This window comes from Physella acuta, unplaced genomic scaffold (assembly GCF_028476545.2).
Source record: "Physella acuta isolate Inbredline_101_S28 unplaced genomic scaffold, ASM2847654v3 ptg000760l, whole genome shotgun sequence".
NCBI classification, from domain to species: Eukaryota; Metazoa; Mollusca; class Gastropoda; family Physidae; genus Physella; species Physella acuta.
In genome coordinates, this window is record NW_026732278.1 from 107,712 (window position 1) to 134,745 (window position 27,034).

Genomic DNA, 27,034 nt, shown 5'->3' on the forward strand with positions numbered 1-27,034 from the left:
TATGTAAGAGTGTACAGGGTATCCACTATATTTTTTCTATGTGACAGCAACAGCAGCTTTAAAAAAAAAAAAAAAAACATCTGACAAGCGTTAAATTTATATATTCAAATGCATTATAACTTGCTCGGTTTGCCCCGACACAGTAATCAGGCGTATTTGGCAAAGCTAGTCCAGTACCAGGCACCTAATTGCCTTAGGGTTGAAAAAGAAATAAACGAACTCTAATTTCCAGAAAATATACTTTAATAACAGGTTCTACAGATATTTAGAGTGTATTTGCTTGCAACAATGCAATGAAAAAGCAGCACCAAATTTAAAAACCAGACAACATGATAAAAATAACAAACTATTGTTTTTATGTAAATTTAAAGATTTTATCTGGAAGTAAACAAAAAGTGGAGCAAGTCATTGGACATCTTTTATGTCTGAAGTAATTGTGAAGTTTGTGTTTCGTCTTGGTTGAGTATCACAATTTTCTTTAAAACTAGTAGCCCATTCATTCACAGTTCTATTGCTGTTTGCATTCATTAGGTTTGCCTTGGGCCTGTAAAAAAAAAAAAATATATATATATAACCAGTTATTGTACTTTAGACCATATAAATCTTAATAAAATTTTAACAGTTACAAAGTCTGTTTCACATAGAACTAGTGACCCTTTCTGTTAAAAAAAAAATCTGCAAAAAGAAAAAGCACCCTTTTTTAAAAGGTAACTATCTGTGAATACAATAATATTCCAATGAACCAGAGATTTTGAAAAAGTATTCTGGGGTTTAACATTAACACACCAGAAACAGTTTCAGGCTGGGGGAGGAGAAAGAAATCTAACAAATACACCATAAACAGACAAAAAAAGCAAACCAGTCCAACAAAACAATGCTAAGCTAATTCCAGATATTGAGTTTTTTTGTTTTTTTTTAGATTAGTGCAACACTATTCTTTTCATTACTTAACGAAAAGACCAAAGGCAACAGTGAGCTATAAAGGTATGGAATATAATAAAATATCAAAAAAAAAAAAAAAGGATGCATAAGAGGCCAGCTAGAAATGGGATATTTAAGCACACACTAAGGATGCAAAAGGAGCTAGGGAAAGAAAATGTGTGGTCTTGATAAAATAGTTTACATGAGAAATCATAATCTTTACCTACCCTGATCATAACTAGTGATATGTAGGCTACAGACCATACTACTAAAATAATTTGTGTTAAAAAAATTAATATTAAAATCCTGTGGAATTTGGTTATTAACCAAATCTGATCAGCTGATAATTTAAATTATACCAGTCTGTGTGAATGAGTATCGGAAAGAATTTTACAAGTAGGGTGTAGTTGACTCCAAGTAAAGCTTGGCAGTAAAGAAAAAAAGTTCTATACAATATTTTACTGCAATTTAACAGCTTCTTTTAAAAAGAGTAACTTATTTAAGTAGGATTAGAACAATTTCATGCAAATGTAAGTTTAAATTTTGTTTGGGTTATAAAAACTAAAATCTATTAAAAATTAATGCAATAAGTAAAAGCAGCTAGTAAAACCTGCCCACTGCAACAGTGATGACTTAAATGATGTACAAATTAAAAATAAAACAAATATTAAACTGTAGAGTGGAAATAAAAGTGGCTTTTCAAACTAGGGTGCATGCAAGACACAGTTTCAAACAAACAGTGCCACAGAACAATGATCAATCACCTATGGTAATTTATTACCATTTTATTTTAGATCCTTGGAAACCACTAGTTTGATGCCTATAAAAAAAAATTAAATACAGGCATGTAAGTGTCAAAAAGATTACTAGCAGTAGTTATAGATAAAAGCAGATTACATAAATGCAAGTAATGATATTTCAATAACATAAGAGTTGAACACAACCATAAATAAAAAATAATTGCTCTCTAAGTAATATCAAATATTTTTAAATACTTACTTACATTAACTACTAAATAGTATAAAAAGTTACACAAGCAATAGGAAAACTAACATGGACTAAAGAAAACATCTTATGTAAAAAACAGTTGATACAGAACTTCAAATTAGATATAATACTTGTATATAAATTTCATCAACATAGCTGTAATGGTACTCAAGTTATCGTGTTTACAGACATACATACACAAGTAAAAAATTATAAATTGTTTTTCTTTAAATACTAATTATCATGCAGCAATTTATTGTTACGTAGTGGGATGGATAGAAAATAAGTAAGCTTAGGACAATCAATTTGATTCTAACACTTAGCTCTACCATTATTTCATTATTCCTTCATATATTTTTGTATGGTGTGCATGTAGGAAGAAACAGTTTAATTAACTGCACTATTAACACATGTATTTAACATGAGTTGATGAGTGTGGAACCAAAGACAGGTTAAAATTCAAGTAATGGCAAGATTTCTGTACTAAGTCATTCACATATAGATTCATGGTGAAGTATTTTATATTCTTATTTCTAGTAGGCCTACAGCTAGTTATATTAATTAATAGGTTACTGCATCAAACTTTTTCATAACTATTCCCTCAGCCCAGCATTTAAGATCACATTCATCTTGCCCAGAGTATATTTAGTGATGTAGCCCACAAAAATCTAGCAGGGTTTTTCTCAATGTAACTATTTACACCATTTGAGTACATGTTCTATTATTCACTTTTCTTAGTAATCACAAGTAAGCATGAAGTACAGGACTGAGTAGTTGAATATGGGGAGGGAAACTGAAAAGTATGCACACTGGGCTGAAAGAATTAACTTAATGGAATGGGCTGAAAACATTTTCAGTAAAAATAAATATTAAGCCAATAGGTAAGAAAAATTCGAAACAATTTTCAACCATGCTCAATAACAATGATTCATGCTATATATACCATTTTAAAATTATGTGAATTTCTTCTTGTAAAATAAAATTACTAAACTAAGAATATTCTGATAAACATTAAAACTAATTGCGATAATTTGTACAAAATGCATCTTTCAGAATTGTATAACTTGCTTTATAATACTTTGATACAAATATTTTTTCTCTAATGTGAAACAGACTTTGAGAAAACTAAATAGAATATTCAAAGTTATGCGTTTGGTACAAGGCCCATAATGGTCCAGTGTATTACTGATAGACATGTATAGAAGCTCAAAAGTGAAATTAAAATAGAAATGAACTTACATCAGGGTTGAAATCTGCATCTGCTTCTTCATCATATTCTTCATCTTCACCCTTATTTAAAAAAAAAAAAGGACTTAAATTGTAGAAATGATATGGCTATATGTTCCAGGAGTTAAAAATATTCCATTAATATAAAATAACTACTCAGTATAAAAGTAGAAACAGCAAAAATTTCAATTATTTAAGATTTGACAGGATAAACACAAAGGAATTGAGTAGGCTTCAACTAGTTTGTTTAGTGAATGAATGTATAAACGTAAGTGTAATAAATGTGTGATTTATATAAATGGCTATGAAGATTGATACTGCAATATTAAAAATAAGTACCACTTTGTTTACCAGAAGATCCACTATATATTTAAATCTGGTATGATGCAGATAAAATTGTTTCAATATAGTTGTCTTATTAGACAACAATGGTATTAGTGCAGAACAGGTTGCTAAAAACAAATTGAACTTAAAACAACAGTACTAAAATGAAAATGTAACGTAACATGGCATTTGAATGATATTTCAACAGTAAAATGTAAGAAATGACTGAATGCTTAATTGTTAATTATTTTATTTGAAAAATGAAACAGGAAATATTTTATGATGAATAATAAAACAACAATCTTTATTAAAATTAATGTCCCCAATTAAATTTTTTCTTTAAAAAATAAGCAAACCCCATAACAATTGTATGCCCTTTCCCAAAAAAATTCCTGATTGAAATGTTAAATTAAAATTTTGTTCTCACTGGGCTTGGGCTCTGAAATTGACACAGATAATTTTATAACCATGACATGATTAAGTTAAATTTTTAAGCCTTAAAATTGAAAAAAACATTTCCAAATAAAGACAATAACAAATTTGGGATCAGAGTATAAACCTAATCCTGCTGAGTTTACTCTGCAGACACAATGACTAAAATCTCGCACATTTCTAAAAACATGAAAAAATGAAGGTTTAAAATTTCTAAAATGCTGGAAGTAGATAAATCATCAAAATGTACCAAATTTTAAACCATTAGCACTTTTTTTTGAGTTTTTAATTTTCTTCAATTTTAGTTAGCAAAACAACCTTTAAGTTGTTTTTGTCAGTTTTCTTTTTGAGTAGCATTGACATTAATAATAATCTAAAATTCAGTTTTGTATAAATGTTAGACGCTTTTTTGAAATTTTACTGAGGTTATGTTTTGCTAGGTTCTTAAAACTAATTATGCATACACACTTTTTACAAAGTATTTGAAATAATTGATTTTAATTAAACTTTTACAAAGTTTAAAATACAGGAATGTTTATAGTACTTTAAGATGTCACTGATTATTCAAAACAAGTAAAATGTTACCCACCCAACAAGTTTACCACTATAACATTGAAAATTAAGATAGCCTACCTCCTCATTTTCATCATCCTCATACTGAAACCAAAAGAAAAATTTTTTAATTAAAAATATGCTTTAATTAAGTTTTTGAAGAAATGTCTCAAGCAAAATTAACTTACATCATCATTGTCTATGGCCTCTCCAGTGAAAAAAAGAACTGCCCTAGGCACTATCCTCTCTCTTATAAAATGGCCAATCTCAAAATCAGCACCCAATAAGGCCTCTACTTCTTCATCCTGGAATTGAAAAAAAAACAAAAAAAAACAGTGGAAACTATTAAATAAGGAATCTTATAAAAACTTTAGTCATCACAGTGAAAATAATCATACTTGTTTAGTTCTTTTTCACTTACCATCTCTGACTCTGAACCTTCAGGAACTGTAAGATAATCAAAACGAGAAATTTATAGTGGAAAGCTTTCTTAATGGAAGTCTTAAATTTATTTTAAGTACCTTTTAGGTGAAACAAAATTTCCAAAATTAAATATTCAAAATACCTGCAGGTGGGTTAAAGAAATTAAAGAAAGAATCTGCTTGAACTTGTTTTGTAACAGTTCTTGTTAAACCTCTTCCTTTATGTTTTTGTTTCTTTTTTATCTGTTTCACAGTGACATTCTTCCCTTTGATCCAGTTAATATTGCACCTAATAATGTTAATAGAAAAAATATAAGTATTGAAGATAATGCCTATCAATCAATTCTCACAACCAAATCTTATTAACCCAGTCTTGAAAACTAAATCATTTTGACTTACCCAGTGCACTTAATGATTTCTGGACCCTCATAAGAAAATGGATCTTGAGGGTCTGGTTCATAGCGCATTTCATAATGTTTAATTAGTACTGGGTCTGTAAAGTATTCATTGGGCTCAAAATGAAATTCTAATGTGAAACCCTGAAAGCAAAAGTGAAGCAGTGTATCAATTTTCTATCTTCTTTCATTATATGTTGATGTATTTTAACAAATTTGTATATTTTTACTTTTGAAACTATTTTAAGTTATAAATTGTGCAGTTAAAGGTCTAGGTTTAATAACATAAGCTGGGGGTGAAACTTTAATAACCACAACACTGCTTTAAGTCTGCATTTAAAATTTTTAAATTACTAAAACTATGCCAAAGTTAAAAAAGTTATTGCATTGTAATTACAGAAAACAGATTTTAAAATACATATAATCGATAAAATAATTCAAAATTAGATCAACAATTTCAAAATGAATATCGTGCAGTTTAATGGTAAGGACCAATTCTTTACCTGTCATTTGCAGCAAATTACTCATAAAAAAAGAAATACAGGGGATAAAACATGCCCATATATATATATATATATATATGCGTGTGAGTGTATATATGCGTGTGAGTGTGTTTATGCATGTGAGTGTGTATATATACCTGTGTGTATGTATTGTATATCTCATTTATATTTAGCAAATAGTTTGAACATTTTAAAAGCCTAGTTATCACTTTGTGATTAGCGTTTATTGAAATTTTCGGAAATTCTCTCGCCAGAGCGTTACAATGCAGCAGGGGTAAAAACGGGTCAGTTATTTCACAGCTAAGAATTAATGCGATAAGATTTGAAAATGTTCAGCAGTTTGTAGTACCTACATATATTTAATTCCATATTTTACAATGTTGATAATTATCATACGATTTAAACTTACTACAGGGTCTTTATCATGTATAATAACTTTGATGTCTTGTAAATGTGTCAAAATTGGTTCATCATGTTCCTGAAAAGAAAAAAAAAACACGGCGTTAGCAGGTAAAAATCAAGATGCATTCACAGCATAAACATGTACTGCGATAGGATTTCAAAATAAAATGACAAACAGTGATCTTGTATTCATTATTTTATTTACAAACCATTAAATATTGTATTTAAATAGAAAAAGAAGCAATCAACATACCTGTACCATTTCAGAAAGCATATCTACATTCTTGAATATTGTTAACCAAAAACTGGGAATACCTTTAACATCCTCTAAAAAATGTAATGTTATGGGTTTTTAAAAACAAAATTGCAAAACTCAGGTGTAGACAAATAATGCAAAATGTTCTATGCCAAAAATGGTCAATATACTAAGAAAAGGGATACTTGTCCCCTGAAGTAACAAAAACATTGATTTTCTATAATGACTTCAGTCCTTTTCACAATCAACATTACAATATTTATGACCAAAATAACTTCCTCCTACTAAAATTTAAAAAAATGTAATTCTTCTTTTAGACTCAAGATTTTAAAATCATCAGAATGTAATAGTCTTTGATACCTGGTAATAATTGGATAAATTATGTAAATTATGTAATGGTTTATGTAAAAAAGATTTTAGTTTAATATATAACTACCAATAGACTTTCAATGAAAGTATACATGACAAGCTTCGGTCCACCATAATATTTGATAGTAAAGGAGGAGTAACCAAAGACGCATGTAATCGAGAAGTGACCCATAATAGTGATGAAATTGTAACCAAATGATGTAAAGGATCGGAACATTACCACATGATAAAGGGAAAAATACCCACTAATTTTAGCTAACAACTTAATTTTTACAGAAGCTAAAATTGCAACTGTTTGGGCACAACTATTTTATCATCTAGGCGTTAAAATCTTTAAATTACAACCAAAACCATAGAAGTAGTAACTTTGCATGTGTTAAAAAGATGTAAACCAAACTAAAACCTACCTTGTTTTTTCTCCTCACTATCCCCTCCTGCTTCTTTGGCACCCTCAATACAAAGCTTATCTTTTAGTTCTCCCTGTTGAGAAGCGGGCTACATTGAAGGTCAATGCACCCATATGGCACATCAAACAAGTTTGCACACCAATACATTTTATTTAGTAAACCAAGATTTTTTTAAAATATAGAATTATCTAGTATTTTCATTTTAAGATGAATCATACTTTTCTATTCTCATTCCCTTATGCCCCAATGGAAATGAATTTTCGTCAAAGGGGGTACTATTAAACAAAAATATTTGATCTTTCAATGTAATACCTGGCACAATAATATACAGGGCCCAGAAATAGAGAACAAAAAGATTGTCGATATTGTAGGCGCAAATAATTGTTTAAATTAATGCTAGCAATGCAGCTATAACCAATAGATGATTTAAAATATTAAAATGATCACTTCTTATCATGTTGCTTATATAATAGTTGCAAGTAAACATATGACCTACAGTTATTTTTCCTTCCTCATCCTTTTCATCATCTTCTTCTTCCTCACTGGGCCAATCACATTCCTCATCAGTGGGCTCTCTACTAGCAGTTAAGATCTCTTTTCTCTGTATAATTTAGGGAGTAACAAAAAAAAATATATATTAAATACAGACATGCCTACCACTGTCAGCTAAAAGTAGGAAGTCATGCCTAAAAAGAGGAATTTGAAGCAAAAAAAGAGGAACATAGACACACTGACGCTACTTTACTAAGTCAAAAATAAATTATTAAAAATTAGTATGACATTAGTAGGCTTCTAGTTATATATAACTAGTCTCTAGGCTACATTAAGTAAACACTGCTTAATGTCAGCTTTTATTTTTTTTTAAAAGTTAACTAGTAACCTGAGACCTCTCCCACTATAAAAACCATAGATTTGTCATAACATTATTGGTTTTTCCCTCTGCATTATAGTTAAGCCATAGATCTAGTATCTCTACATAGTAAAAGTCCCAGTTACTTCTTTCAACGTACTTCATAATAGTAGTTACAACGATCTACAACTTACAAGATAGATCTGTATAATCTAGTAGTAGCAGTAGATTTAAATCTACAAGTTTGCTTGTTATGATTTTGTTGTATTTTTCTCTCTACATGTATTTAAGTCATAATTTTAATGTACAATTCAATTGCAAATAATAAAAAGAACATTCAGGAGCTAGATTGTCTACATCATCTATTAGTAAGTAGATCTAGTATTGGATGATACTTGTAAATATTGTAAGTAAACTAGGAAACGGAAGCCAAAGGGAGATAATCGCTTTTCCCTGCTTTTTTTTTATTTGATTTTTACTTTTCTTTATTATTTAAAAAAAAAACCGAACAAACTTCAACGGGATAGCGGAACTGGACATGATTTTCTGTAAAAAAGCGGAACAATTCCACTTTTGGTGGAACTGTAGACATGCCTGTATATATAATGAAACAAATGATTTATGTTTAGATACAGTATGGTTGAGTATGCGATTGTAGATTGAAAAGGTCTAACAACAAAGATTAATTATATTTTTATGGAAAATACCACCAAGGGCACATTAGCGAGTATAAAAAACAGTTTGCATTTATTCATGTTTATTAAGGTTGTATCACAACACGCTTCATGTTGCTGATTCTACCAATTTCTTGTGGATTTAATTTATATCGTGGGCATACCATTTATGTATGAGAGTGGCAGAAAGCAAAGTTGTAAAAAGATCGTGTTAAAATCCAGAGTGGAAAAAAAAAATAATTCAGGGACAAGTGGCACCCTTGAATGAAACTTAAGCTTCAAATTGATTTCAATACTACTACTTTTGACGTTAAGTTTAATAACTTATTTATTGTTCATATGATTAACCGGATCACTGATTTATAGAAAAAAAACCCATTAATTATGCTTCCACACGCGCTCTCCGATGAAGGAATATCCACACCAATACAGCGCTCTGATAGTTCTTTTATAAAATTGTTTGCCTATTCATACCTTTTCAAACAACTGTGAGTACTTTGGTGCATATTTCAATTCCAAGGCATTGACCTCTTTATAAAATTCAGCTTCAACATTAATAACCTCATTCTGTAGCTTTTTAAGAGCCTTGATACGTCGTTTGACCTCCTTGGGTAAACTAAAAAGATTATTGGGACATTATCAATCAAGTGTTATAGAGTATAATGATATTAAAAAAAAAAAGTCTTCTTACCTCTGAATATAACCAGACGGAGAACCAACAATAGAACACAGCTTATCTTGAAGTGCTGCTAAGACACCAGGGTTTTTCATCAACTGATTTGCTATTGCCTGACTATCACCTCCTTCCCCTATAAAAAGAATTCCATGAGAAATCTGATCTTTAAATTCTTTGGATGTAAATCAAGGTTTTAGGTAAAATGCTTTTTACCAGTGGAAAAATGTATAAATTACAATCTAATGTAAATCCCTTCAGTCATCACAAAAAAAAACAGCTGCAGAAAAAAAAAAACCCTGTTGATCATTAATAAAATGATTCATTGGTAAATAAATACCTATTTCTTCGGCATGATCTTCCTCTTCCACTTCTTCAACTGCATCACTTGAAGGGCTGTTAAAAAAGTAGCTTACTTAGAAGTATATGTAAAAAAATATTGACTATATTAACATTCAATTAATATGAATTCTAGACAAAACTCTTTGCAGTTTTTGTGTCAGAATAGAAAAAGAAATTGCAATTGTTTAAAAAAAGGCAACAAATGAGAATCTTTAAGTGTAGGCTTACAAGCTAATTAGCAATGTACTTACTTATCTGGTTCTGACATTTTCTGGCTCTGTAGAGATTAAAAATATATAACTTATCTAAAAATTAAATTGGGTTGTGCCTATTTGTAAGACATTTAAAATAACCAACCTACAATTTAAACCTATATTAGAAACAATAATAATATATAACTAAAACGAAACTTATGTTCATGATTTTAGCATGTATTTGAAGAGTCTAGCAAGGAATTTTGTAGTCTTACACATAGAATTTGAGACATTCTTCAATTGCTTGTTTTAGTATCTTACATGCTATCGAACATTTTTTAAAAAGTCACATCATTTCCCCCCCCCTCTTTCCATTTTCACCAACCACTGCCTTCTTGACCTTATTTTGACCCTTTCCCTTCAACAACCAGCCCCTTTTACGATGCAGTCTTTTGTCTAAATGCTCAGTTGTTCTATTACCAACTAAACCAGTGACCACTCAGCCTCCTTATTAGTCTCAAATAGTGGGCTAATTATTTACTTTACGTATTCATCTTGTGTTTTTACCATCATAGAATTAGATCAGTAGATATATTCTAGATCTAATTTAGGTTTAACTCTAAATTCCTATTAAATAAATTTTAGATTTTCTTACTAAATCTAAAATGTACTCAATTTTCAATTTAAACATGGCCACTGAAAGATAGACATCCATATTTAATCCATTAGGGACTAATTTGGAAGTTTTTAGTTCGTTTTAAACTAAATTAACAACTTAATATTTATTGTCACTCACTGCCATGCACGACACACCTCTCCATGACAACCACTCTTACGTTTGAAGCTTAAGAAAACCACAAATCCGAATAGACTTTTTAAGTGGCCATGCACCTAGAGTTCCTCACTAGTGATGACCAAATAGTGTTAATTGTGGGTTTTTTTCTTCAAAAAAAAATTTGGTTGTCATTTTTCTTGGCAAAATGACTGACAATATTTGATTTATTTTTTCATAGACTGATAAACCTAATAATGCTATAGTTTGGAAATGAACTTTGTACTATAGAGATTTATATTTTAAAAGTTCTATTATTTTTAATGAAACCAACTTTGATGCAAAATTTCAGTCCCACCCCTTTTGACTTCATTATATAGTTAGTCTCATATAAATTCAATTTTCTTCAAATTAAACAAAGGATAGCATATAATTGTAGAGCTTTAAAAATGCAATCCAACAGTACCAATTTTATTAATTTAGCATAATTGGTTGATTAAATATAATTTTTTAAGTGTTGCAAATAAAATATATAGAAACGCTACCAAAAAACGCAGGTAAAAAGTCAAATTCACTTGTTTTAAAGCTAGTAAGCAAGAAAAGACATGATTCTTTCTTACTATTGAAATCAGTTTGCTATTACCTACATTTTTTTACAAGGTGAAAGTAAATAGTTTATATAAATTTATAAAATGCCATTTATATAATTTATTGTATGTTTTGTGATGAATTTTCAATTGGAAAATACCGCATTTGAAAGCAGAAAGGTAAATTCTACAGATCAGATGTTTGGAATGTTATAAATCTATATCAAAATGTTTGTTTAATAAAATTCAATTAGAGTCCACCCATTTCTGATGGTTACCTGGTAAACATTGGGGAAATTAAAGGTAAAAAGTAAAGGAGGCTGTGAATAGTGCTGACCACACGGACAATCACACGGATTTAAAGGCTTTCCCATCAGTATCAATGTACTATCTTAGCTATGCGGGAGGTCAGTACGAGTTCACTGGGGGAAAAAAAAAAAAAAAAAAAAAAAAAAAATCGGATCTGCCGTACGGGGTGGGTTTAGTGCGCAAATGCTCCTGACTGATTGCCAAAAGGTAGAGAAATTCTAAAGATACATTTTAAAAGATAAATGGACGGCTGAACTGCAGGTATCAAAATATCTGTGTAAGTGAAAGTATAAATAATAATATTTTACACAAATATAGCTGTCTTTTGCTAAATCTAGCTCAACTTGCAGAAAAATCGCATCCGGTCGCAATAATTTTATCGAAGTGACTACTCAGAAGATTTTTCTCCCCAACGTCTCCACTTAGTCGGCAAAAGATAGCTCTGCGCATGCGCAGTAACCTATGGCTAGAATGAGGGTTAGGGGTAGGATTATGGTTAGGGATAGGATTAGTGATTAGGGTTCTGCGGTTGTAAACACACGCATGCGCAGTACCATCGAAAACATCGCCGCGAATGCAAGTCGTAGTTTCTCTCCATTGCGCATGCGTATCTTATTCCGGCTAGCATCGGCCTAATTTTATATCAGCTTGTCGGCCATTCAACGATCTATCACGTGTAGCAGACGCCAAACAGAGTTACCCGTATGGTATTGCACAAATGCTATTTTTAGCAACAGTGCCGAGACACGGTTGAAAAAAACAAAGTGGTCATAAAAAAGCGGATCAAGGGAGGTAATTCAACTCGCGTTATGAGACTATATGTGATTGTCTTTTTGTAAGTTTCTATCTATTTCCAACATCCTTAAGCATCTATGTGCTAAGTTTTATCTTTATATCATAGTATTACTCGCTAACTTAGAGGCGTGGTCGGTTGCTAACAACTATATGGCGTCCGGACCGGACGCTTGACTTCCGACGATTTTTCTGACAAATCCCAGAGACCTTCTACTAATTAGTTTTTAAAATGTTTACCACGCGCAAAATGGCGGGACTTTCACATTATAACAACAAGCTATAGATGAGGGCTATATATGCCAGAAAAGCATTTTAAAATTTGCGTTGGAGAATGAAGGCTAAATTTAAAAGTTAGTTTCATAAAAAATACTAGAACTTTTTAAATATCGATTTCCATATTACAAAATCGATTTCCATAGTAAAGCATTATTAGTTTTATCAGTCTATAAAAAAATAAATCAAATATCGTCAACCGTTTTTTATAAGACCAGCCAGAAAAATGACAACCACATTTTTTTTAAGAAAAAAAAAACCACTTGACCACTATTTGGTGATCACTAGTGAGGAACTCTTATGCATGGCCACTTAAAAAGTCTAACCTGATTTGTGGTTTTCTTTAGCTTCAAGCTTAAGAAGAGTTGTCATGGAGAGATGTGTTGGACATGGCAGTGATTGACAATAGGCCTAAATATTAAATTAAGTAATTTAGTTTAAAACGAACTAAAAACTCCAAAGTTAGTGCCTAATGGATTAAATATGGATGTCTATTATTCAGTGGTCATGTGTAAATTGATAATTACGTGAGTTCTAGATTTAGTGAGAAAAACTATTATAAAATCAATAACAACATAGATATGCAGTATGAAAAGTGACTTGTGACAATCATTGTAGAACTGCACCACACACCTTAATTGGGCTTAGCCTAATTAATTAAGTTAGGCCTAATAATTACAATAATTAGGTAAATTATTTTCCTTTAAATTGATCTTTATCTTGCATATTCCTGTTGTCTACACTCTCTAGCATCAGTATGAACATGTTTAACATTATTCATTAGGCCTATGCCTATATGTTTAATAACAACAATGTTAGGCCTATAAAAACTCAAAGAAGGACACTAAATATTTTGCAACTTTACTTGAACATATATCTAGATTTAATATAAATCAATGATAAGCTGTTTTACCTAACACTTGAATTCATATAAAAAAAAACTACTGGGCCTAGAGTGAAGTTCCACAACCGGTCACACATAGCGAACTCCCGACTTTCATCGGGCGCTATTTTGTAACCGTTTAACACAGAAACAAACCCAAAGTACTATATTATTCCTCTGCCTTTCTACTCTTAATATGTATCAATCATTTTATATTCCTACGCATTGAATTTGAGATATTCATGTTTTAGTGACGTGCTACTTGCGATATTTTTCCCTTCTTTTTTTCCCTGCGGCCATCTGAACCGGCTTGCGTAACGATAGTGTTTTATACGTTTTAATCCTAGTTTAAAAAATAAATTAAATATTTTACACTTTTAAACGTGTTGTTGATTGTATTATTAATTAATAGATTGCAAAACCAAATTAAAAACATGTTAATTAAATTAATTAGGCCAACGACATTAAAAGTTGACCCAGTGATGACTCGAGGGACGCAACTATAATAATCATAACAAAGGGACGTAACAACCACTGACAAGACATAACGTAACATTTGCTTAGATATGCTTGTATGTAGAGACACAAACTAGATTTAGAAGAAGTAGATGATCGAAATAATTTAAAACAGCAGAAAAAAATAGAAATTATACAGATTCTAGGCTTAGCTTGAAATGTAGAGCATCTAGAACTAGGCTAGTCTAGCTCAAGTCATTGGTTACGCAGCGAGGTGAAACCACCCAAATCATTACCCAAGCTGCGGCCACCCCTATTCACCTATCAGGTCCCGCACATATTGTAGAAGCTATTTATAGTTAACCTAGTTATAAAAAGCTTTGATTGGTTGGTTTATTCATCTCATCCGGGACCTAGTGTTTTTCATACGGGGAACTAGAATTGCCTACGACATTATACCTCGAAACTTTAAAATTTAAAAACTCGACTTCCAGAAGGAGAAAAACAAAAGAATATTTAGAAATGGACAGGCTTACAGCAGATATCGGTAATCTATCGTTTTGGGTACGTAAAATCGCCCGCGACTAGTAATGTGAAAAACAGGTGACTCCTTAAATTTTAATAATTATTTCACATTTTGAGGAGGATTTATGTTTTGAAAAATACAAAAATGTTTCCTTCTTTCATTTATGTACCTGTTTTTAAACAATTGAATTAAAACTTTTCAGTAATAAATGAAGACTAGCGATGTTTCCAACAGATGCAACCATGCTCATTTACTATAGCAGCCATCTTGTTTAAGTTTTTTTTTATAGCGGATATAGCGCGAGACAGGCGGAAGTCACTCTATTTTACAAATGGCTGCTGTTTATATAGCAAATCTTGCTCGCAAACACTGCTGTTTAAAGCTAATTTCTGGCATATATTGATATATTTAGCCATTGATTTAGGTTTATTATTCATTTATCTATAAATAATATTTGACACAAATATATCACAATATACTTCTACTAAAGCCTTGACAATGAGGTAACTTTTTCGTACATTAATAGCCGCGGGCGATTTTACGTACCCAAAACGATAGATTACCCAGATATCGGTAGTTTCGTATAAAACATCAAAACAAATATTGTACGAAGCAATAAACAGGCGATGGCCACACCCGGGTTTTAACCGCAGGTTTTAACCGCGCGTGGAACTTTACTCTAGAATCTAGAATGATAATTTTTGTAGTTTATTAAATGGCAGATTCTCTTCTTGAATTCTAGACTCTATGAATGTAAATTTTATCATTGTGTTAAATAGAAACATATTTACCAAAATGCCTAAGATTTCTAGATCTAGATCTTGTTTCTAGATCCTGATCTAGATCTAGTCTAGATAAATCTAGATCTAGATCTAGATGTAGATTCTAGACTCTAGATTTTTTCTAGATCTAGAAATCTAGATTCTAGAGTCTAGCAATAACTTCAGATGTTCTAGAATTAGTCTCGACTACTAGACTAGATCTAGTCTAGAATCTAGATCTATAGATTAAGGGTTTAACTATTTATGCATACATAGATCTAGATCTAGAGTCTATATGGTATTTAATAAATGTAAATACGTTAAAACTGTTAATTAATTTAAAAATACCTGTTACTTTTTAAGTTCCCTAGGCCTTTGTTATACTGATATTTAACAGTCGTGCGCACGAGGAATATGGAGGCTGGGGAGATAAATTTCGTTGTAAAGAGTGTTACCATTGGACAAATTACAATTACGTTGAAACATTGTCCAATCAAATGTTGTCTTATTTTTACTGTGGATCAGCGTGAGTTTGATCCACATTTAGCATATTTTACGGATGTAAATGAATTTAATCTGCTTAAAATAATATCCTGATATCTAAAAGACTTATGTAGTCGAATGTATCAATGTTACATTGATAGTAATTAGAGTTTCTTCAGACATCTCTCCGGAGTGCACCGCCCCCAAAGAACATCTACCGCCCTTGAGCGAAATAGAATTTACATGCAAAATGTATACTTCAATTAGTGTCCGCCCCCCCCCCCATCGAAAAGTTAAACCCCTGCTCCGCAAGACAATTTTCTGATAGAAATACTGATGGTAATCATGGTAATAGTAATGCACTATTTTTCAGTTGTGGCAATTCTAGGAACTGCGTTCTTTTAGTTAACATAAGTCTCCGTCGAAACCATTAGTGATATCGAGGACTTAGCCAATTATTATATTAGCTACACCTCCCAATCTCACCATGTCCACCACCAACTCTACACCCCTATTCATACACTCTTGACCACCCACATTTTAACGTATAAAATACCCAGTAGCGTAGCGAGGGGGGGGGCGGGGGGACATATGTCCTCGGGCGCCGACCTTAGGGGATGCCAAAATGGGTTGGAAAAATAAATTGAAAGGTTGAGGAGGGTGCACATCGAAAGTTTTAGGGGGGGGGGGTGCAAATCGAAATCTTGAGGGAGGTCCAAATCGAAAGTTTGAGGGGGGGGGGGGTGCAAATAGAAATCTTGAGGGGGGTGCCAATCAAAATCTTGAGGGGGGGGGGTCGCCGGGAAGGGTCGCTACGCCTCTGAAAATACCTCTTACCTGCTATAGTCAGTATTTTGCTCAGTTTTCCGATGAATAGAATATTGAATTCTATAAGAAACTGACATTGTACAACACGAAGATTATTCGTATGTATCATAATATTATACTATGCCACACAACCAATCCAACCACGAAGCCGATTTTCTGAAGATTAAAGGCATAGAAAAACAACTCGATTGTATAAATAGGAAAAATCATTTTCTTGTTTGCCATTATCCGTCATCAGTGCTTTTTTTTTTTGTGTTACGCACCGGTACCGCGTACCGGCACCTTTTTCAATGTGGGAAAAAAATGATTACTTTTCTTGTATTTTTAACAATTTACGTTTGTTAATTATAAAATATAATATTTTTATAGACATTTAGTATCCTTGCAGTTGTGATTTAGCGTGCATCAAGGTGCGAACTGGTAGTTAAAAGCTAGGCAATCCATCACTGGGTGCCGTCACCTATTTTTTTTTTTACAAAAAAAAAAGCAATGATGTAAAAAAAATGGATGTCGGGTTAAAAAAGTGTGACGTAATAGCATCGTTTTTGTGTATTCCATTTTGGACAAAAATTGTTGTTAAAAGCACATTATATATCATGATTATTTGAAGAGGTGGAGGAATAACACTTAAACTATGGTCAATATCGCTACAATGTGTGAAATGGCGGCATTGGGTTAGAAATATGCTTTAAAGGAGAAAAGTCAATTAAGGAAGTCGCCCGAACCCCATCAGATGAGCCGTTACAACTTAGGGGTCGTCTATAAATGACGTCACAATCGTAGGGGAGAGGGGGGGGGGGGTAGTCGGTAATCTTGTGACGATGTGTGATGAGGGGGAGGGGGGTTCAGATGGTGCGACGTCACACTTTTGCTTTGTAGATAAGAAATGCTAGAAAACGAATTTTAGACGTTATTTAGCGTTTTAGAAAACAGTTTTAATAAATTATAATAGGAATTGATTAAAATACTCTATTTTGACATATATCAGTTAGAAAACGAATTTTAGACGTTATTTCACGTTTTAGATAACTGTTTTAATAAATTGTAATAGTTTAGACAAGATTTTGGAAAAATATCGATTTAAAAAAAAAATTCAACTGCAATTTTGAGAAGGGTTGTAGGTTGATGTGTGACGTCATTTTAGGGGGGGGGTCTGGCTTTTTGTGACGACGTGTGACGGTGGGGAGGGGGGGATGAAAATCGTCAAAAAAAGCGTGACGTCATTTATGGATGACCCCCCTTATATGAAATTCCAAATATATTGTAGCAATGCTAAAAATAGTGATATTTAATTAATTCTACGTAAGAACCAGAATATTTCTTATACACTATAAACATTTTCTTTTCTATTAAGTAGTTAACCAATTTATTTATGAATAAAACATTTTCAACATTAATAAGAGTGCTGACAAGCAGTGTTTCTTCCAGACTTTTTTCTCCGGGGGGGGGGGGGGCACTTGAAATTTTCGGGGGGGGGTAGACTTTCTTCGGGGGGGGGGGGGGGGCGACACTGTTAAAAGTATATATTTTCTATATAAATTTCATTTCGTTGGGGGGGGGGGGCGGTAGACTTTCTTCGGGGGGGGGGGCTGAGCCCTTTATGTTGTATGGTTTTATTTCGAAGAAGGCTATGTAATAAAAATTTTAGAATTGTTCCATTACATATCTGGCTAATTCACGTTATCAAGCCTAATTTTTTGTAATATAAATAAGTAAGAATTATGAAAATGAAAAGAAGTGTTTTATAACAATGCAATGCAATATATATATATATATATATATATATATATATATATATATATATATATATATATGCATCATTCCAAAACTATACCTCATTTAAAGTACTATAACAATGAAAAGTTAATCTATAACTAATAACAGCTTTTTCCATCCTGGAAGGCGGATTAGTATTTGAGGATACGCAAAATGTGTAACATTTGCAATTTTTCTGAATTCCTTTGTTAGTTTTAAAATTGTTTAACCAAGGTCGGTTCGCTCCTTTGAAGAGTATACTAATAACAATGCATATTACACTAATATTTGTATCTGCAACATTAAATTAGGGAGAGAAATTAGAGTTGGATAGGCCATAACCTTAAGAAAACCGGCAACAAGTATAGCCAAAACCAGTTAACGTATGTCATGAAGTACAGAAATGCACAAGGATCAAGAAAATGAGGGATAACCAAGAAACACATGGCGCAGATGACAAAAAATATAATAATGCTGTAAATTGTCTATTCTCCACTGCAAGTTGAAAAAGGCCAAGAAGAAAGTAGGTAAAAAAATAATGATATATTTTATTGGATGATTGCAGATAGGAAACCATACAGCAGCACCACACCATTCGTTTATAAAATAATATTTGCACGAGTCTTTTCAGTATTAGTGATATCTCTTCAGTAGATATTAGATACTTGTAGTCAATATATAAACAAAGGGTAGCCTACTAGATCTATTTGTAATTAAAAAAAATAATTCATAAAAAACGTTTTAATAACAAGCTTTTATGTAATGATGCACTAAAAAGTAGAAAATAAATTATAGACTACTATTTAAATAACTATAAAGAAAAGCGTGGGTCACTTTAGTATCTATTGGATACCTTTACTAATGTTAAGGAAGACACCCACGCTTTTCTTTATAGTTATTTAAATAGTAGTCTATAATTTATTTTCTACTTTTTAGTGCATCATTACATAAAAGCTTGTTATTAAAACGTTTTTTATGAATTTTTTTTTCAGTACTTTACATGTTTTATTTACAATAGAGTTACATGACTAAAAACCATTGCGCGCCTACTGAACATCACGTTCAGTAGGCGCGCAATGGTTTTTGAACGCAGCCATTACGTGATGGCGCAGCTATTGAAGGTGATGACGCGTGTGGTGTGGTTGGCTAGACATGCCTACTAATTCGGTCCAAATTTTAATTAATTCATAAAAAATTAATTAGGCATCCAATTAAGTCAAATTTAGATTCAGATTGCATTGTCTTCATGTCTTGACCCACGTGCCAACTGTGAATCGTATCGGTCAAGTAGAAGTTTCCGAATTTTCACTCCTGCGTTTCCGTCTAGACAGACAGACTGTCGACTGACGAGGAAGTGAGTTAAATAAAAGCTTGTAAAAATTCGACGAACAATGTGTGTTTAACTGTAATAATATCTTAGGTACTAGTTATAGTTTCACCGTTTAGATGGCGCTTCTGCTCTTCCGGGCCATGACTACTTCCTTTCTTTAACAATCCAACATGGGACGCATGCACAATCCAGGGTGGGTTAAACGAATAATATATTTTTAAAAATAAATACTGATTGTCGGAATAAAATTCACTAAAAATTAATTCAACATAACTAATTATTGTTTAAATGTATATTCATAGACTATCTAAAAATCAATTGCAGAGTAACTTTTCAGAAACTTACACCTCTAAATTGATTTAAATAAATGACTTGATTGATACACCGTCGGTGGCGTTCCAAGTGCATGTGGTTCTCAAATAGATCTAGATCTAATCTAGATCTATTAAAAATCTAGGTGCTAGATCGATCTAGAATTATGTATTTCAGATATCTTCATCCAGCAAATGTTTATTGCTAGATTTAGGAGTTACATTGTAATTATTATTATAAGGTTGGAACTTGGTGCAATTTCTGAATTTTCTATTTTCAGGAAGGGTATTTCTAAAAGTGCCCTACCATACAGAAGAACAGTACCAGTTGTAAGTTTTCGTTAAGACAGTTTCGTGTCTAGTTTAGAGTTTGGAACAAGGCTTTTGCTTTGTGATTTTTACCAGTAACCTGACACTATTTTATTCCAATGTAATTTTTTATCATTGCTGGACCCTGATATAGATCTACATAAAACAGCACAGTAAAGTAAACCATGACTTAAAAATAAATTTAATAATTTTTTATTAATTTAGTGGCTGAAACTACCCGCTGACGACGTAGAAGAACAGATATACAAATTGGCTAAAAAGGGCCTGACACCCTCTCAAATTGGTAGGTACATAGATCTATGTGATGATAGGTTTCAGCTAAACGGAATACGTCATGCCAGGACACAAGAAAATATAAAAAAAAAACACCCAATAAATTTGCAAAAACATTCATTAGACAGACCATATAGTAGTATTTCTCTCTAACTTGGATGCGTGGTCGGTTGCTAACAACAATATGGCGCCCGGACCGGACGTCTGATTTCCGGTGATTTTTCGGCCAAATTCCAGAGACCTTCAACTAATTACATTTAAAAATGTTTACCACGCGCAAAATGGCGGGATTTCCGTGTCATAACAACAAACCATAAGTGGCAGGGTTAGATATGCCAGAAAAGCATTTTAAAATTTGGTTTGGAGAACGGAGGCTAAATTCAAAAGTTGGTTTCATTAAAATTAATAGAATTTAAAAAATATCAACAGTGTAGGTACAGAAATGAGCGAGAACGTAAAGCATTATTAGTTTTATCAGTCTATGAAAAAAGAAATCAAATATTGTGAGCTGTTTTTTTATAAGACCGGCGTCCGTATCACAACCAATTTATTTTTATTTTTTAAAAACCACGTGACCGCTATTTGGTGATCACTAGTGAGGAACTCTTGTGCATGGAGTCTAACCTGATTTGTGGTTTTCTTTAGCTTCAAGCTTAAGAACAGTTGTCATGGAGAGATGTGTTGGACATGGTAGTGATTGACAATAAATATTAAATTAACTAATTTAGTTCAAAACGAACTAAAAACTCCAAAGTTAGTGCCTAATGGATTAAATATGGATGTCTATTATTCAGTGGTCATGTTTAAATTGATAATTGCGTAAATTCTAGATTTAGTGAGAAAAACTACCATATAGGGCCTACTAGTTTTTACTATACAGGTTATAGCGTAGTTTTTCTCGCTAAATCTAAAACTTTCATTTGAACATGACCACTAACTAATAACGAAGTGTCGGAAGATTTTTCTCCCCAACGTCTCCACTTAGTCGGCAAAAGATAGCTCTGCGCATGCGCAGTGACCTATGGCTAGGGTTAGAATACGGGTTTGGGATAGGGATAGGGTTAAGGATAGGAATAGGGTAGGTGTTAGGGTTCTGCGGTTGTAAACACACGCATGCGCAGTACCATCGAAAACATCGCCGCTAAGGCAAGTCATTGTTTCTCTCCATTGCGCATTGCGTATCGCATGCTTATCTTATTCCGGCTAGAATCGGCCAACTAATAAACATCCATATTTAATCAATTAGGCACTAATTCTGAGGGTTTTAGCTGATTTTAGACAAAATTACATACTTGAAAATTTATAACTGGGTATGCACTAGAGTTCCTCACTAGTGGTCACCAAATAGTGGTTTTAAAAAAAAAAGTTAGCAAGTAATACTATTAAAGAGTGCAATAAAAACTAACAAAATTGTCCTAAAGGTTATTGTTCAAATTTTAGTTTAACGTGTTTTCTAAAATAATTTTTGGAAAATTAGTAAAAAGTTTGCTTTAGCTGGAACAATAAGGATTGCATGATGAAATTTTAAAATATAAAAAGTGTGACATAACTTCAAGACACAAATTATTAAGTTTTAAAAAATTTCTTAATGTCAATAGGGCTGGTAAGTAGGTCACCAACCAGTTCTATGGCTTCTGCTGGTTTTATTGAGCCATAGAACTGGTTGGTGACCTACTTACCAGCCCGGTTGTATAGGCCTGAATTTTGCCCCCCTTAACTTACTTTATGGGCTTTTGGATAAAATATTTACTTTTAAAATTTTAGGTGTTATCCTAAGGGATTCACATGGTGTTGCCCAAGTTCGCTTTGTCACTGGAAACAAAATTTTGCGAATTTTAAAAAAGAAGGGTCTCGCTGCTAGTCTGCCAGAAGATCTGTACAGTTTGATCAAGAAAGCTGTCAATATTCGTAAACATTTGGAACGCAGTAGGAAGGTTTGTACAACTGTATTAAAGACCATGTACCGTGTAGAACATTCTTTATAGATTTCATTTGCTTCAAACACTGCATACCCACAGCACTACTGCTGTAACATGGTGACTGCCTAATTAAAGATACTGATAGTAAAACGGTAAATTATACATTTCCTTGTGGGTTAAAAACATTTCTTGATAAGTATGCCTAAATAGATCATTTGATAAATTTATTTTCAAAACAGTAGTAGTTGGGGGATAATTTCAGTAGTAAGAGTTAAGACTGCCAGATGTCAATGATGTTGTATTTGCTACTCTTGATTTAAATATGCTGAAAAATTTACCACCATTTTTTGGACTGAGACATCTGGCGCAAATTGTTATTGTTCATCCCTATCTGTTATTTAAGTGTTATTTAAATGTTTTAGCTGTATGTTTACTATAATCTTTTTTATGTTGAAAGCTGTATATATTAAATAAGCTTTGAAATACTAGGCAGCAGTGCATTTCTTACATCGCTAATCCTATCAAGAATGGTTTAAATTTACTTTACCATAGTATAATTGGTCAATTCTCACTGAATCTATTCCCCGATTATTATAACACTTATTCCCTTGTATGAAGTTTGTTGAGATATTTTATTACTTTTGAGAGAGCTTATCCCGCTTACAAGAAGAAAGGTTGCTACACCAGTGTGTATACAAGTGTTTGGCTGATAGATGTACAGTTTGGTGCATCATGGACAATGTAGGATGTAATACTCCCTTAAAAATAACTGGTTCCATGTGGTGGTGTGAAAATTAGACTGGGGTACTTTTTTACTTTGCAATAAGAGGACGACCGTTGGCAGTTGAGGTTTGAAATGTTTGGGTTAAATAGCTAAATAGTGTTACTATCCAAATGTTATACTTGATTTATCAAGGAGACATTTTTTTGATAAAAAGTGGCCTTGTCTTGATCTGGAATTGTTTCTTTGTATGTTAAAATTTTTAATCATGTACCAGTTTTCACTGTTAACTGATCACCCTTTGTTAATGATGACCATATTTGCTACTCTTGATTGTTACTGATGCAAATCAACCACATTATTACTGAAACCAGGGGTTAGTTAATGCAGTGTAATTTTCATATTAAGTGCAAGTTTCTAATAAATTGCTGTTTTTTTTTTTTAGGACAAAGATGCAAAATACAGGCTTATTTTGGTTGAATCTAGGATTCATCGTTTAGCTCGTTATTACAAAACTAAAAAAGTTTTGCCTCCTACCTGGAAATAGTAAGTTCACAAATTTCATTTTTTTTTTCAGGATTCTTTAGAAAAATGTTAAACTTTGCAATTGCTTTATATTTATAACTACCAACGGATCACCTCTTTTTCCCACAGTGAATCCTCTACTGCTTCTGCTTTGGTTGCTTAACTGTTACAGGATTGTCTTCATGTCAATAAAGTGATCCTTTTAGTGAATTTTTTTTGTTTTGTTTTCTTTTGATACCTTTGTGATTTTGTGAGAATTGTACTAAATTATACTTGGTCTGAAGAAAGCTGCAACCCAAAGATCAAAGCATGGCTGCCAGAATTTCAAGTCTTTTGGGCCTAAGTAATCAGTTATCACTGTTTATTGATTTTTGTACTTAGGGGGTCACACATTCTAGGACTTTGTTACCCTAGTGCATGGGAGTAGGGTTGGGGGAAATTGATCCAGGCAATCCAATAACATTTACAGTATTCACAACTGCTGCGAAGGTTTGGCTTGATAATGATAAATACAAAAAATAGATGAGTGAAAAGTTTATTTTATACTAGCATATTTGTGTCACCAGCATATTACCTGCTGCTGTATTCCACAGGTTAGTCAGAAAGTACAATTAGTAGAAAGGAAATGAACTTAAAAATGATAGTATTTCTTGTTTAAAATAAAATCTTGTCAAAAATTTGATACCCAGCTTTGAAGTTAACTTTCTATTTTAAGGGAAGGTTACTGGGCTTGATAACTAAAATATCACTTAAACTAAAGATATCCTACCAACTCTAAAACCAGATTACTTAACTTATGGCAATCTTTTGGCAGGTTTTTAATTAACCCTGAGCTTTAGTTACCTATTGCTAATGTATCTCATTAGATACTACACTAGTGTTTCTGTAATGCCGTATTGATATTAATAGTGTTCTAACAGCTTGGATACCTTTGAAGTAATCTTTATAAATAAATAGGATTCAAACACGTTTTTTTCAAACCTGAAGTGTGAAACTGAAAAGCAGGGAAAAAATAAATGAAAACATTTACATTGGGAATGAATTGGATACAACTGCAGAAATAATTTTATCAAAATGTAGGCAACAGTTCTCCTCTGTCACCTGGATGTATCACACAGATGCTTGAATTATGTGGGCATATTGTCACAATCATGAGAAGAGTGCGGTGGTTCACCCACTTCAAAATATGCTAAAAAAACAATCATATTCATGCTGGTAAACTCGTTAGTCTCTACTAACCATTATTTTTACATAATTTACGATTAATTAAATTGTATCAAGTAGTCTCTGAAACAGGAAGGTTACTTAAAATTTACCACAAAATATACCCATTTCCAAATTGGTGCAAATACTATAGTAGGCCTACATATCTGTTGTGAACACACTGCCACGCCTTACGGGTGATCCAATCTTAATTCGCAACATATAAGACAAGCAACCACAAACTAGTTACAAAACAAGCCGTTAAAATAACTATATGAGAATTTAATATCTACACCTAACTATTCTTAAACCAAATTACAAACTGCTAGTAAAACTACGATACAATGGAAATAGACCCAACCTTGGAGATCTGGATGAAAATGAGGCAATCACACACGTTTTCATACACCTTATACCCTTTTATAAACTGGTACAAACAGGACTATTACTACAACTCACTGCTAGAGAACTGAACAGGGACGAACGGAATAGAGGGTAACAGGTAAAAACAACATTCACCCCCCCCCCCCCCCCAATTCATCCCCCTTCACTCGTTCACTACACCCCCACCGCTTACTCAAAAATAAAATTCTATGAAAAGCAATTATTGACTCCGTGTAACAGTGGTGGCTAAATTATAGTGAGTTGAAGTAACATCATGAAAGCCATTAATAACATAAGTATTTTTTATATTTTTTTCCCTCGGCGTGGTGATTTTTTTTGTTGTTGTTAAAATAAGTTAACAGATTGTTTTTAATTCTAGTCTAGTGGTCACTAGAATTAATAACATAAGTATTAAAAAAATATTTTAATGATGCAAGTAAATGTAAAAAGTACCACATGTGATCAAGTGCTTCATAACAATGAAACGTGTGCAAGAAAGCCAGCCTTTTAAAAATGTATTAATATACAAAGTAATATGTTATTAAGGTAACAACCTTACAAAAATAATACAACAGACAATATTATTGTAGACACTCAGTATAAAACTAAGTACACATTATCCAAGTGGGTAGTAAAAAAAAACCGCAATAATACATGGCAATAACAAGTAACAGGTTATCTCCCTGGATAAACTTAACTAGGACCTGCCAATGGTCACTATTAATACTAATAGTTTCGCTGTCTGTCTATCTGACAAGAACGCTCTGTCTGACAAGAACGCTCTAGAGAAAACACAAGCAATTTAAAAACATGCACAGTAATTCGAAAAACGAAATATGACGTCGACACATTTAGCGTAGAGTAGAACATAATCTCAAACCAGAGAGTGCACACAGTAATGTAATGACGTCATTGATTATCGCGTAAACATTGAAAAAAAGGAAATGTTGTCTAATCTAAATGGTTTGCGTGAAGAGTTTCTTGCATACAATTCTTCGAAGCCCCACCCCCCGCGTAAGAACGTCTTAGCCCCCCCCCCCTCCCCAACTCAAAAGAAATTTCCTCATCGATACTCTATAATAAAATTACAGCCTAATTAATGTGTCTAATCTAAAAAGTGGTTTTCTTGCAATGGGACGGTAGACATTTTTTTTTTTAGGGGGGGGGGGGGGGTGGAGGGGTGGGGGGGGGGGAGGGGTGGGTTGGTTTCAGTGTTTCTTTCAGACTTTTTCCTCCCCGGAGAGGGGTGGGGGTACTTGAAATTTTCGGGGGCGGGGGTAGAATTTTCTGGGAGGGGGCGGACACTGGAAAAAGTATATAATTATATTTCGTTGAATGGGACGGTAGACATGTTTTTTTTTGGGGGTGGGGGGTGGTGGAGGGGTGGGGGGGGGGTGTGTGTGGTGGGGGGTAGGGGGTGGTGTGTGGGGGGGGGGGGTGTGTGGGGGTGGGTGGGGGGTGGTGTGTGGGGGGGTGGGTTGGTTTCAGTGTTTCTTTCAGACTTTTTCCTCCCCGGAGAGGGGTGGGGGTACTTGAAATTTTCGGGGGCGGGGGTAGAATTTTCGGGGAGGGGGCGGACACTGGAAAAAGTATATAATTATATTTCGTTGAATGGGACGGTAGACATGTTTTTTTTGGGGGGGTGGGGGGTGGGGGGGGGGGCGGTGTGTGGAGGGGGTG

The 27,034-nt window shown here is 33.0% G+C and overlaps 3 protein-coding genes and 1 non-coding gene across 11 annotated transcripts in view; 2 read left to right on the top strand and 2 right to left on the bottom strand.

Moving 5' to 3' along the window:
• The window catches only part of LOC131950413 (sodium channel modifier 1), a 37,878-nt gene extending 22,492 nt beyond the window's left edge, over positions 1-15,386 (bottom strand). The window contains exon 1 of the mRNA XM_059312552.1: positions 15,368-15,386. The gene's annotated coding sequence lies outside the window, so the exon portion shown is untranslated. The remainder of the gene's footprint in view (positions 1-15,367) is intronic.
• On the bottom strand, positions 215-15,793 carry LOC131950412 (nucleosome assembly protein 1-like 1). Of its 8 annotated transcripts, none has more exons than XM_059312549.1 (18): positions 15,641-15,793; positions 9,988-10,013; positions 9,735-9,790; positions 9,413-9,530; positions 9,196-9,337; positions 7,694-7,798; positions 7,198-7,285; positions 6,419-6,492; positions 6,173-6,241; positions 5,265-5,404; positions 5,009-5,154; positions 4,865-4,890; positions 4,632-4,748; positions 4,525-4,548; positions 3,887-3,898; positions 3,148-3,198; positions 1,703-1,741; positions 407-544 (listed from the first exon to the last, which is right to left on the bottom strand). In XM_059312549.1, the coding sequence occupies exons 2-17, from the start codon at positions 10,002-10,004 to the stop codon at positions 1,730-1,732; spliced, it is 1,197 nt and encodes a 398-aa protein (XP_059168532.1). In that variant the 5' UTR covers positions 10,005-10,013; positions 15,641-15,793; the 3' UTR covers positions 407-544; positions 1,703-1,729. The 8 variants fall into 8 exon arrangements, 7 of the variants coding, with proteins under 7 accessions (XP_059168531.1, XP_059168527.1, XP_059168528.1 ...); XM_059312550.1 differs by having other exon boundaries at positions 410-544; positions 1,686-1,741; XM_059312548.1 differs by lacking the exon at positions 1,703-1,741 and having other exon boundaries at positions 215-544; positions 7,198-7,270.
• Positions 15,794-19,798: 4,005 nt separating this feature from the next.
• LOC131950409 (small ribosomal subunit protein uS15) lies at positions 19,799-23,977 on the top strand. The gene is made up of 6 exons (XM_059312538.1): positions 19,799-19,881; positions 20,281-20,329; positions 20,534-20,612; positions 22,367-22,536; positions 23,688-23,788; positions 23,897-23,977. Exons 1-6 carry the CDS (start codon positions 19,859-19,861, stop codon positions 23,928-23,930), a joined length of 456 nt encoding a protein of 151 aa, XP_059168521.1. The 5' UTR covers positions 19,799-19,858; the 3' UTR covers positions 23,931-23,977.
• Positions 22,807-22,881, top strand: LOC131950424 (small nucleolar RNA SNORD24). The gene has a single exon (XR_009388313.1). It is a non-coding gene; the product is annotated as a small nucleolar RNA SNORD24 (small nucleolar RNA).
• Positions 23,978-27,034: the final 3,057 nt, after the last annotated feature.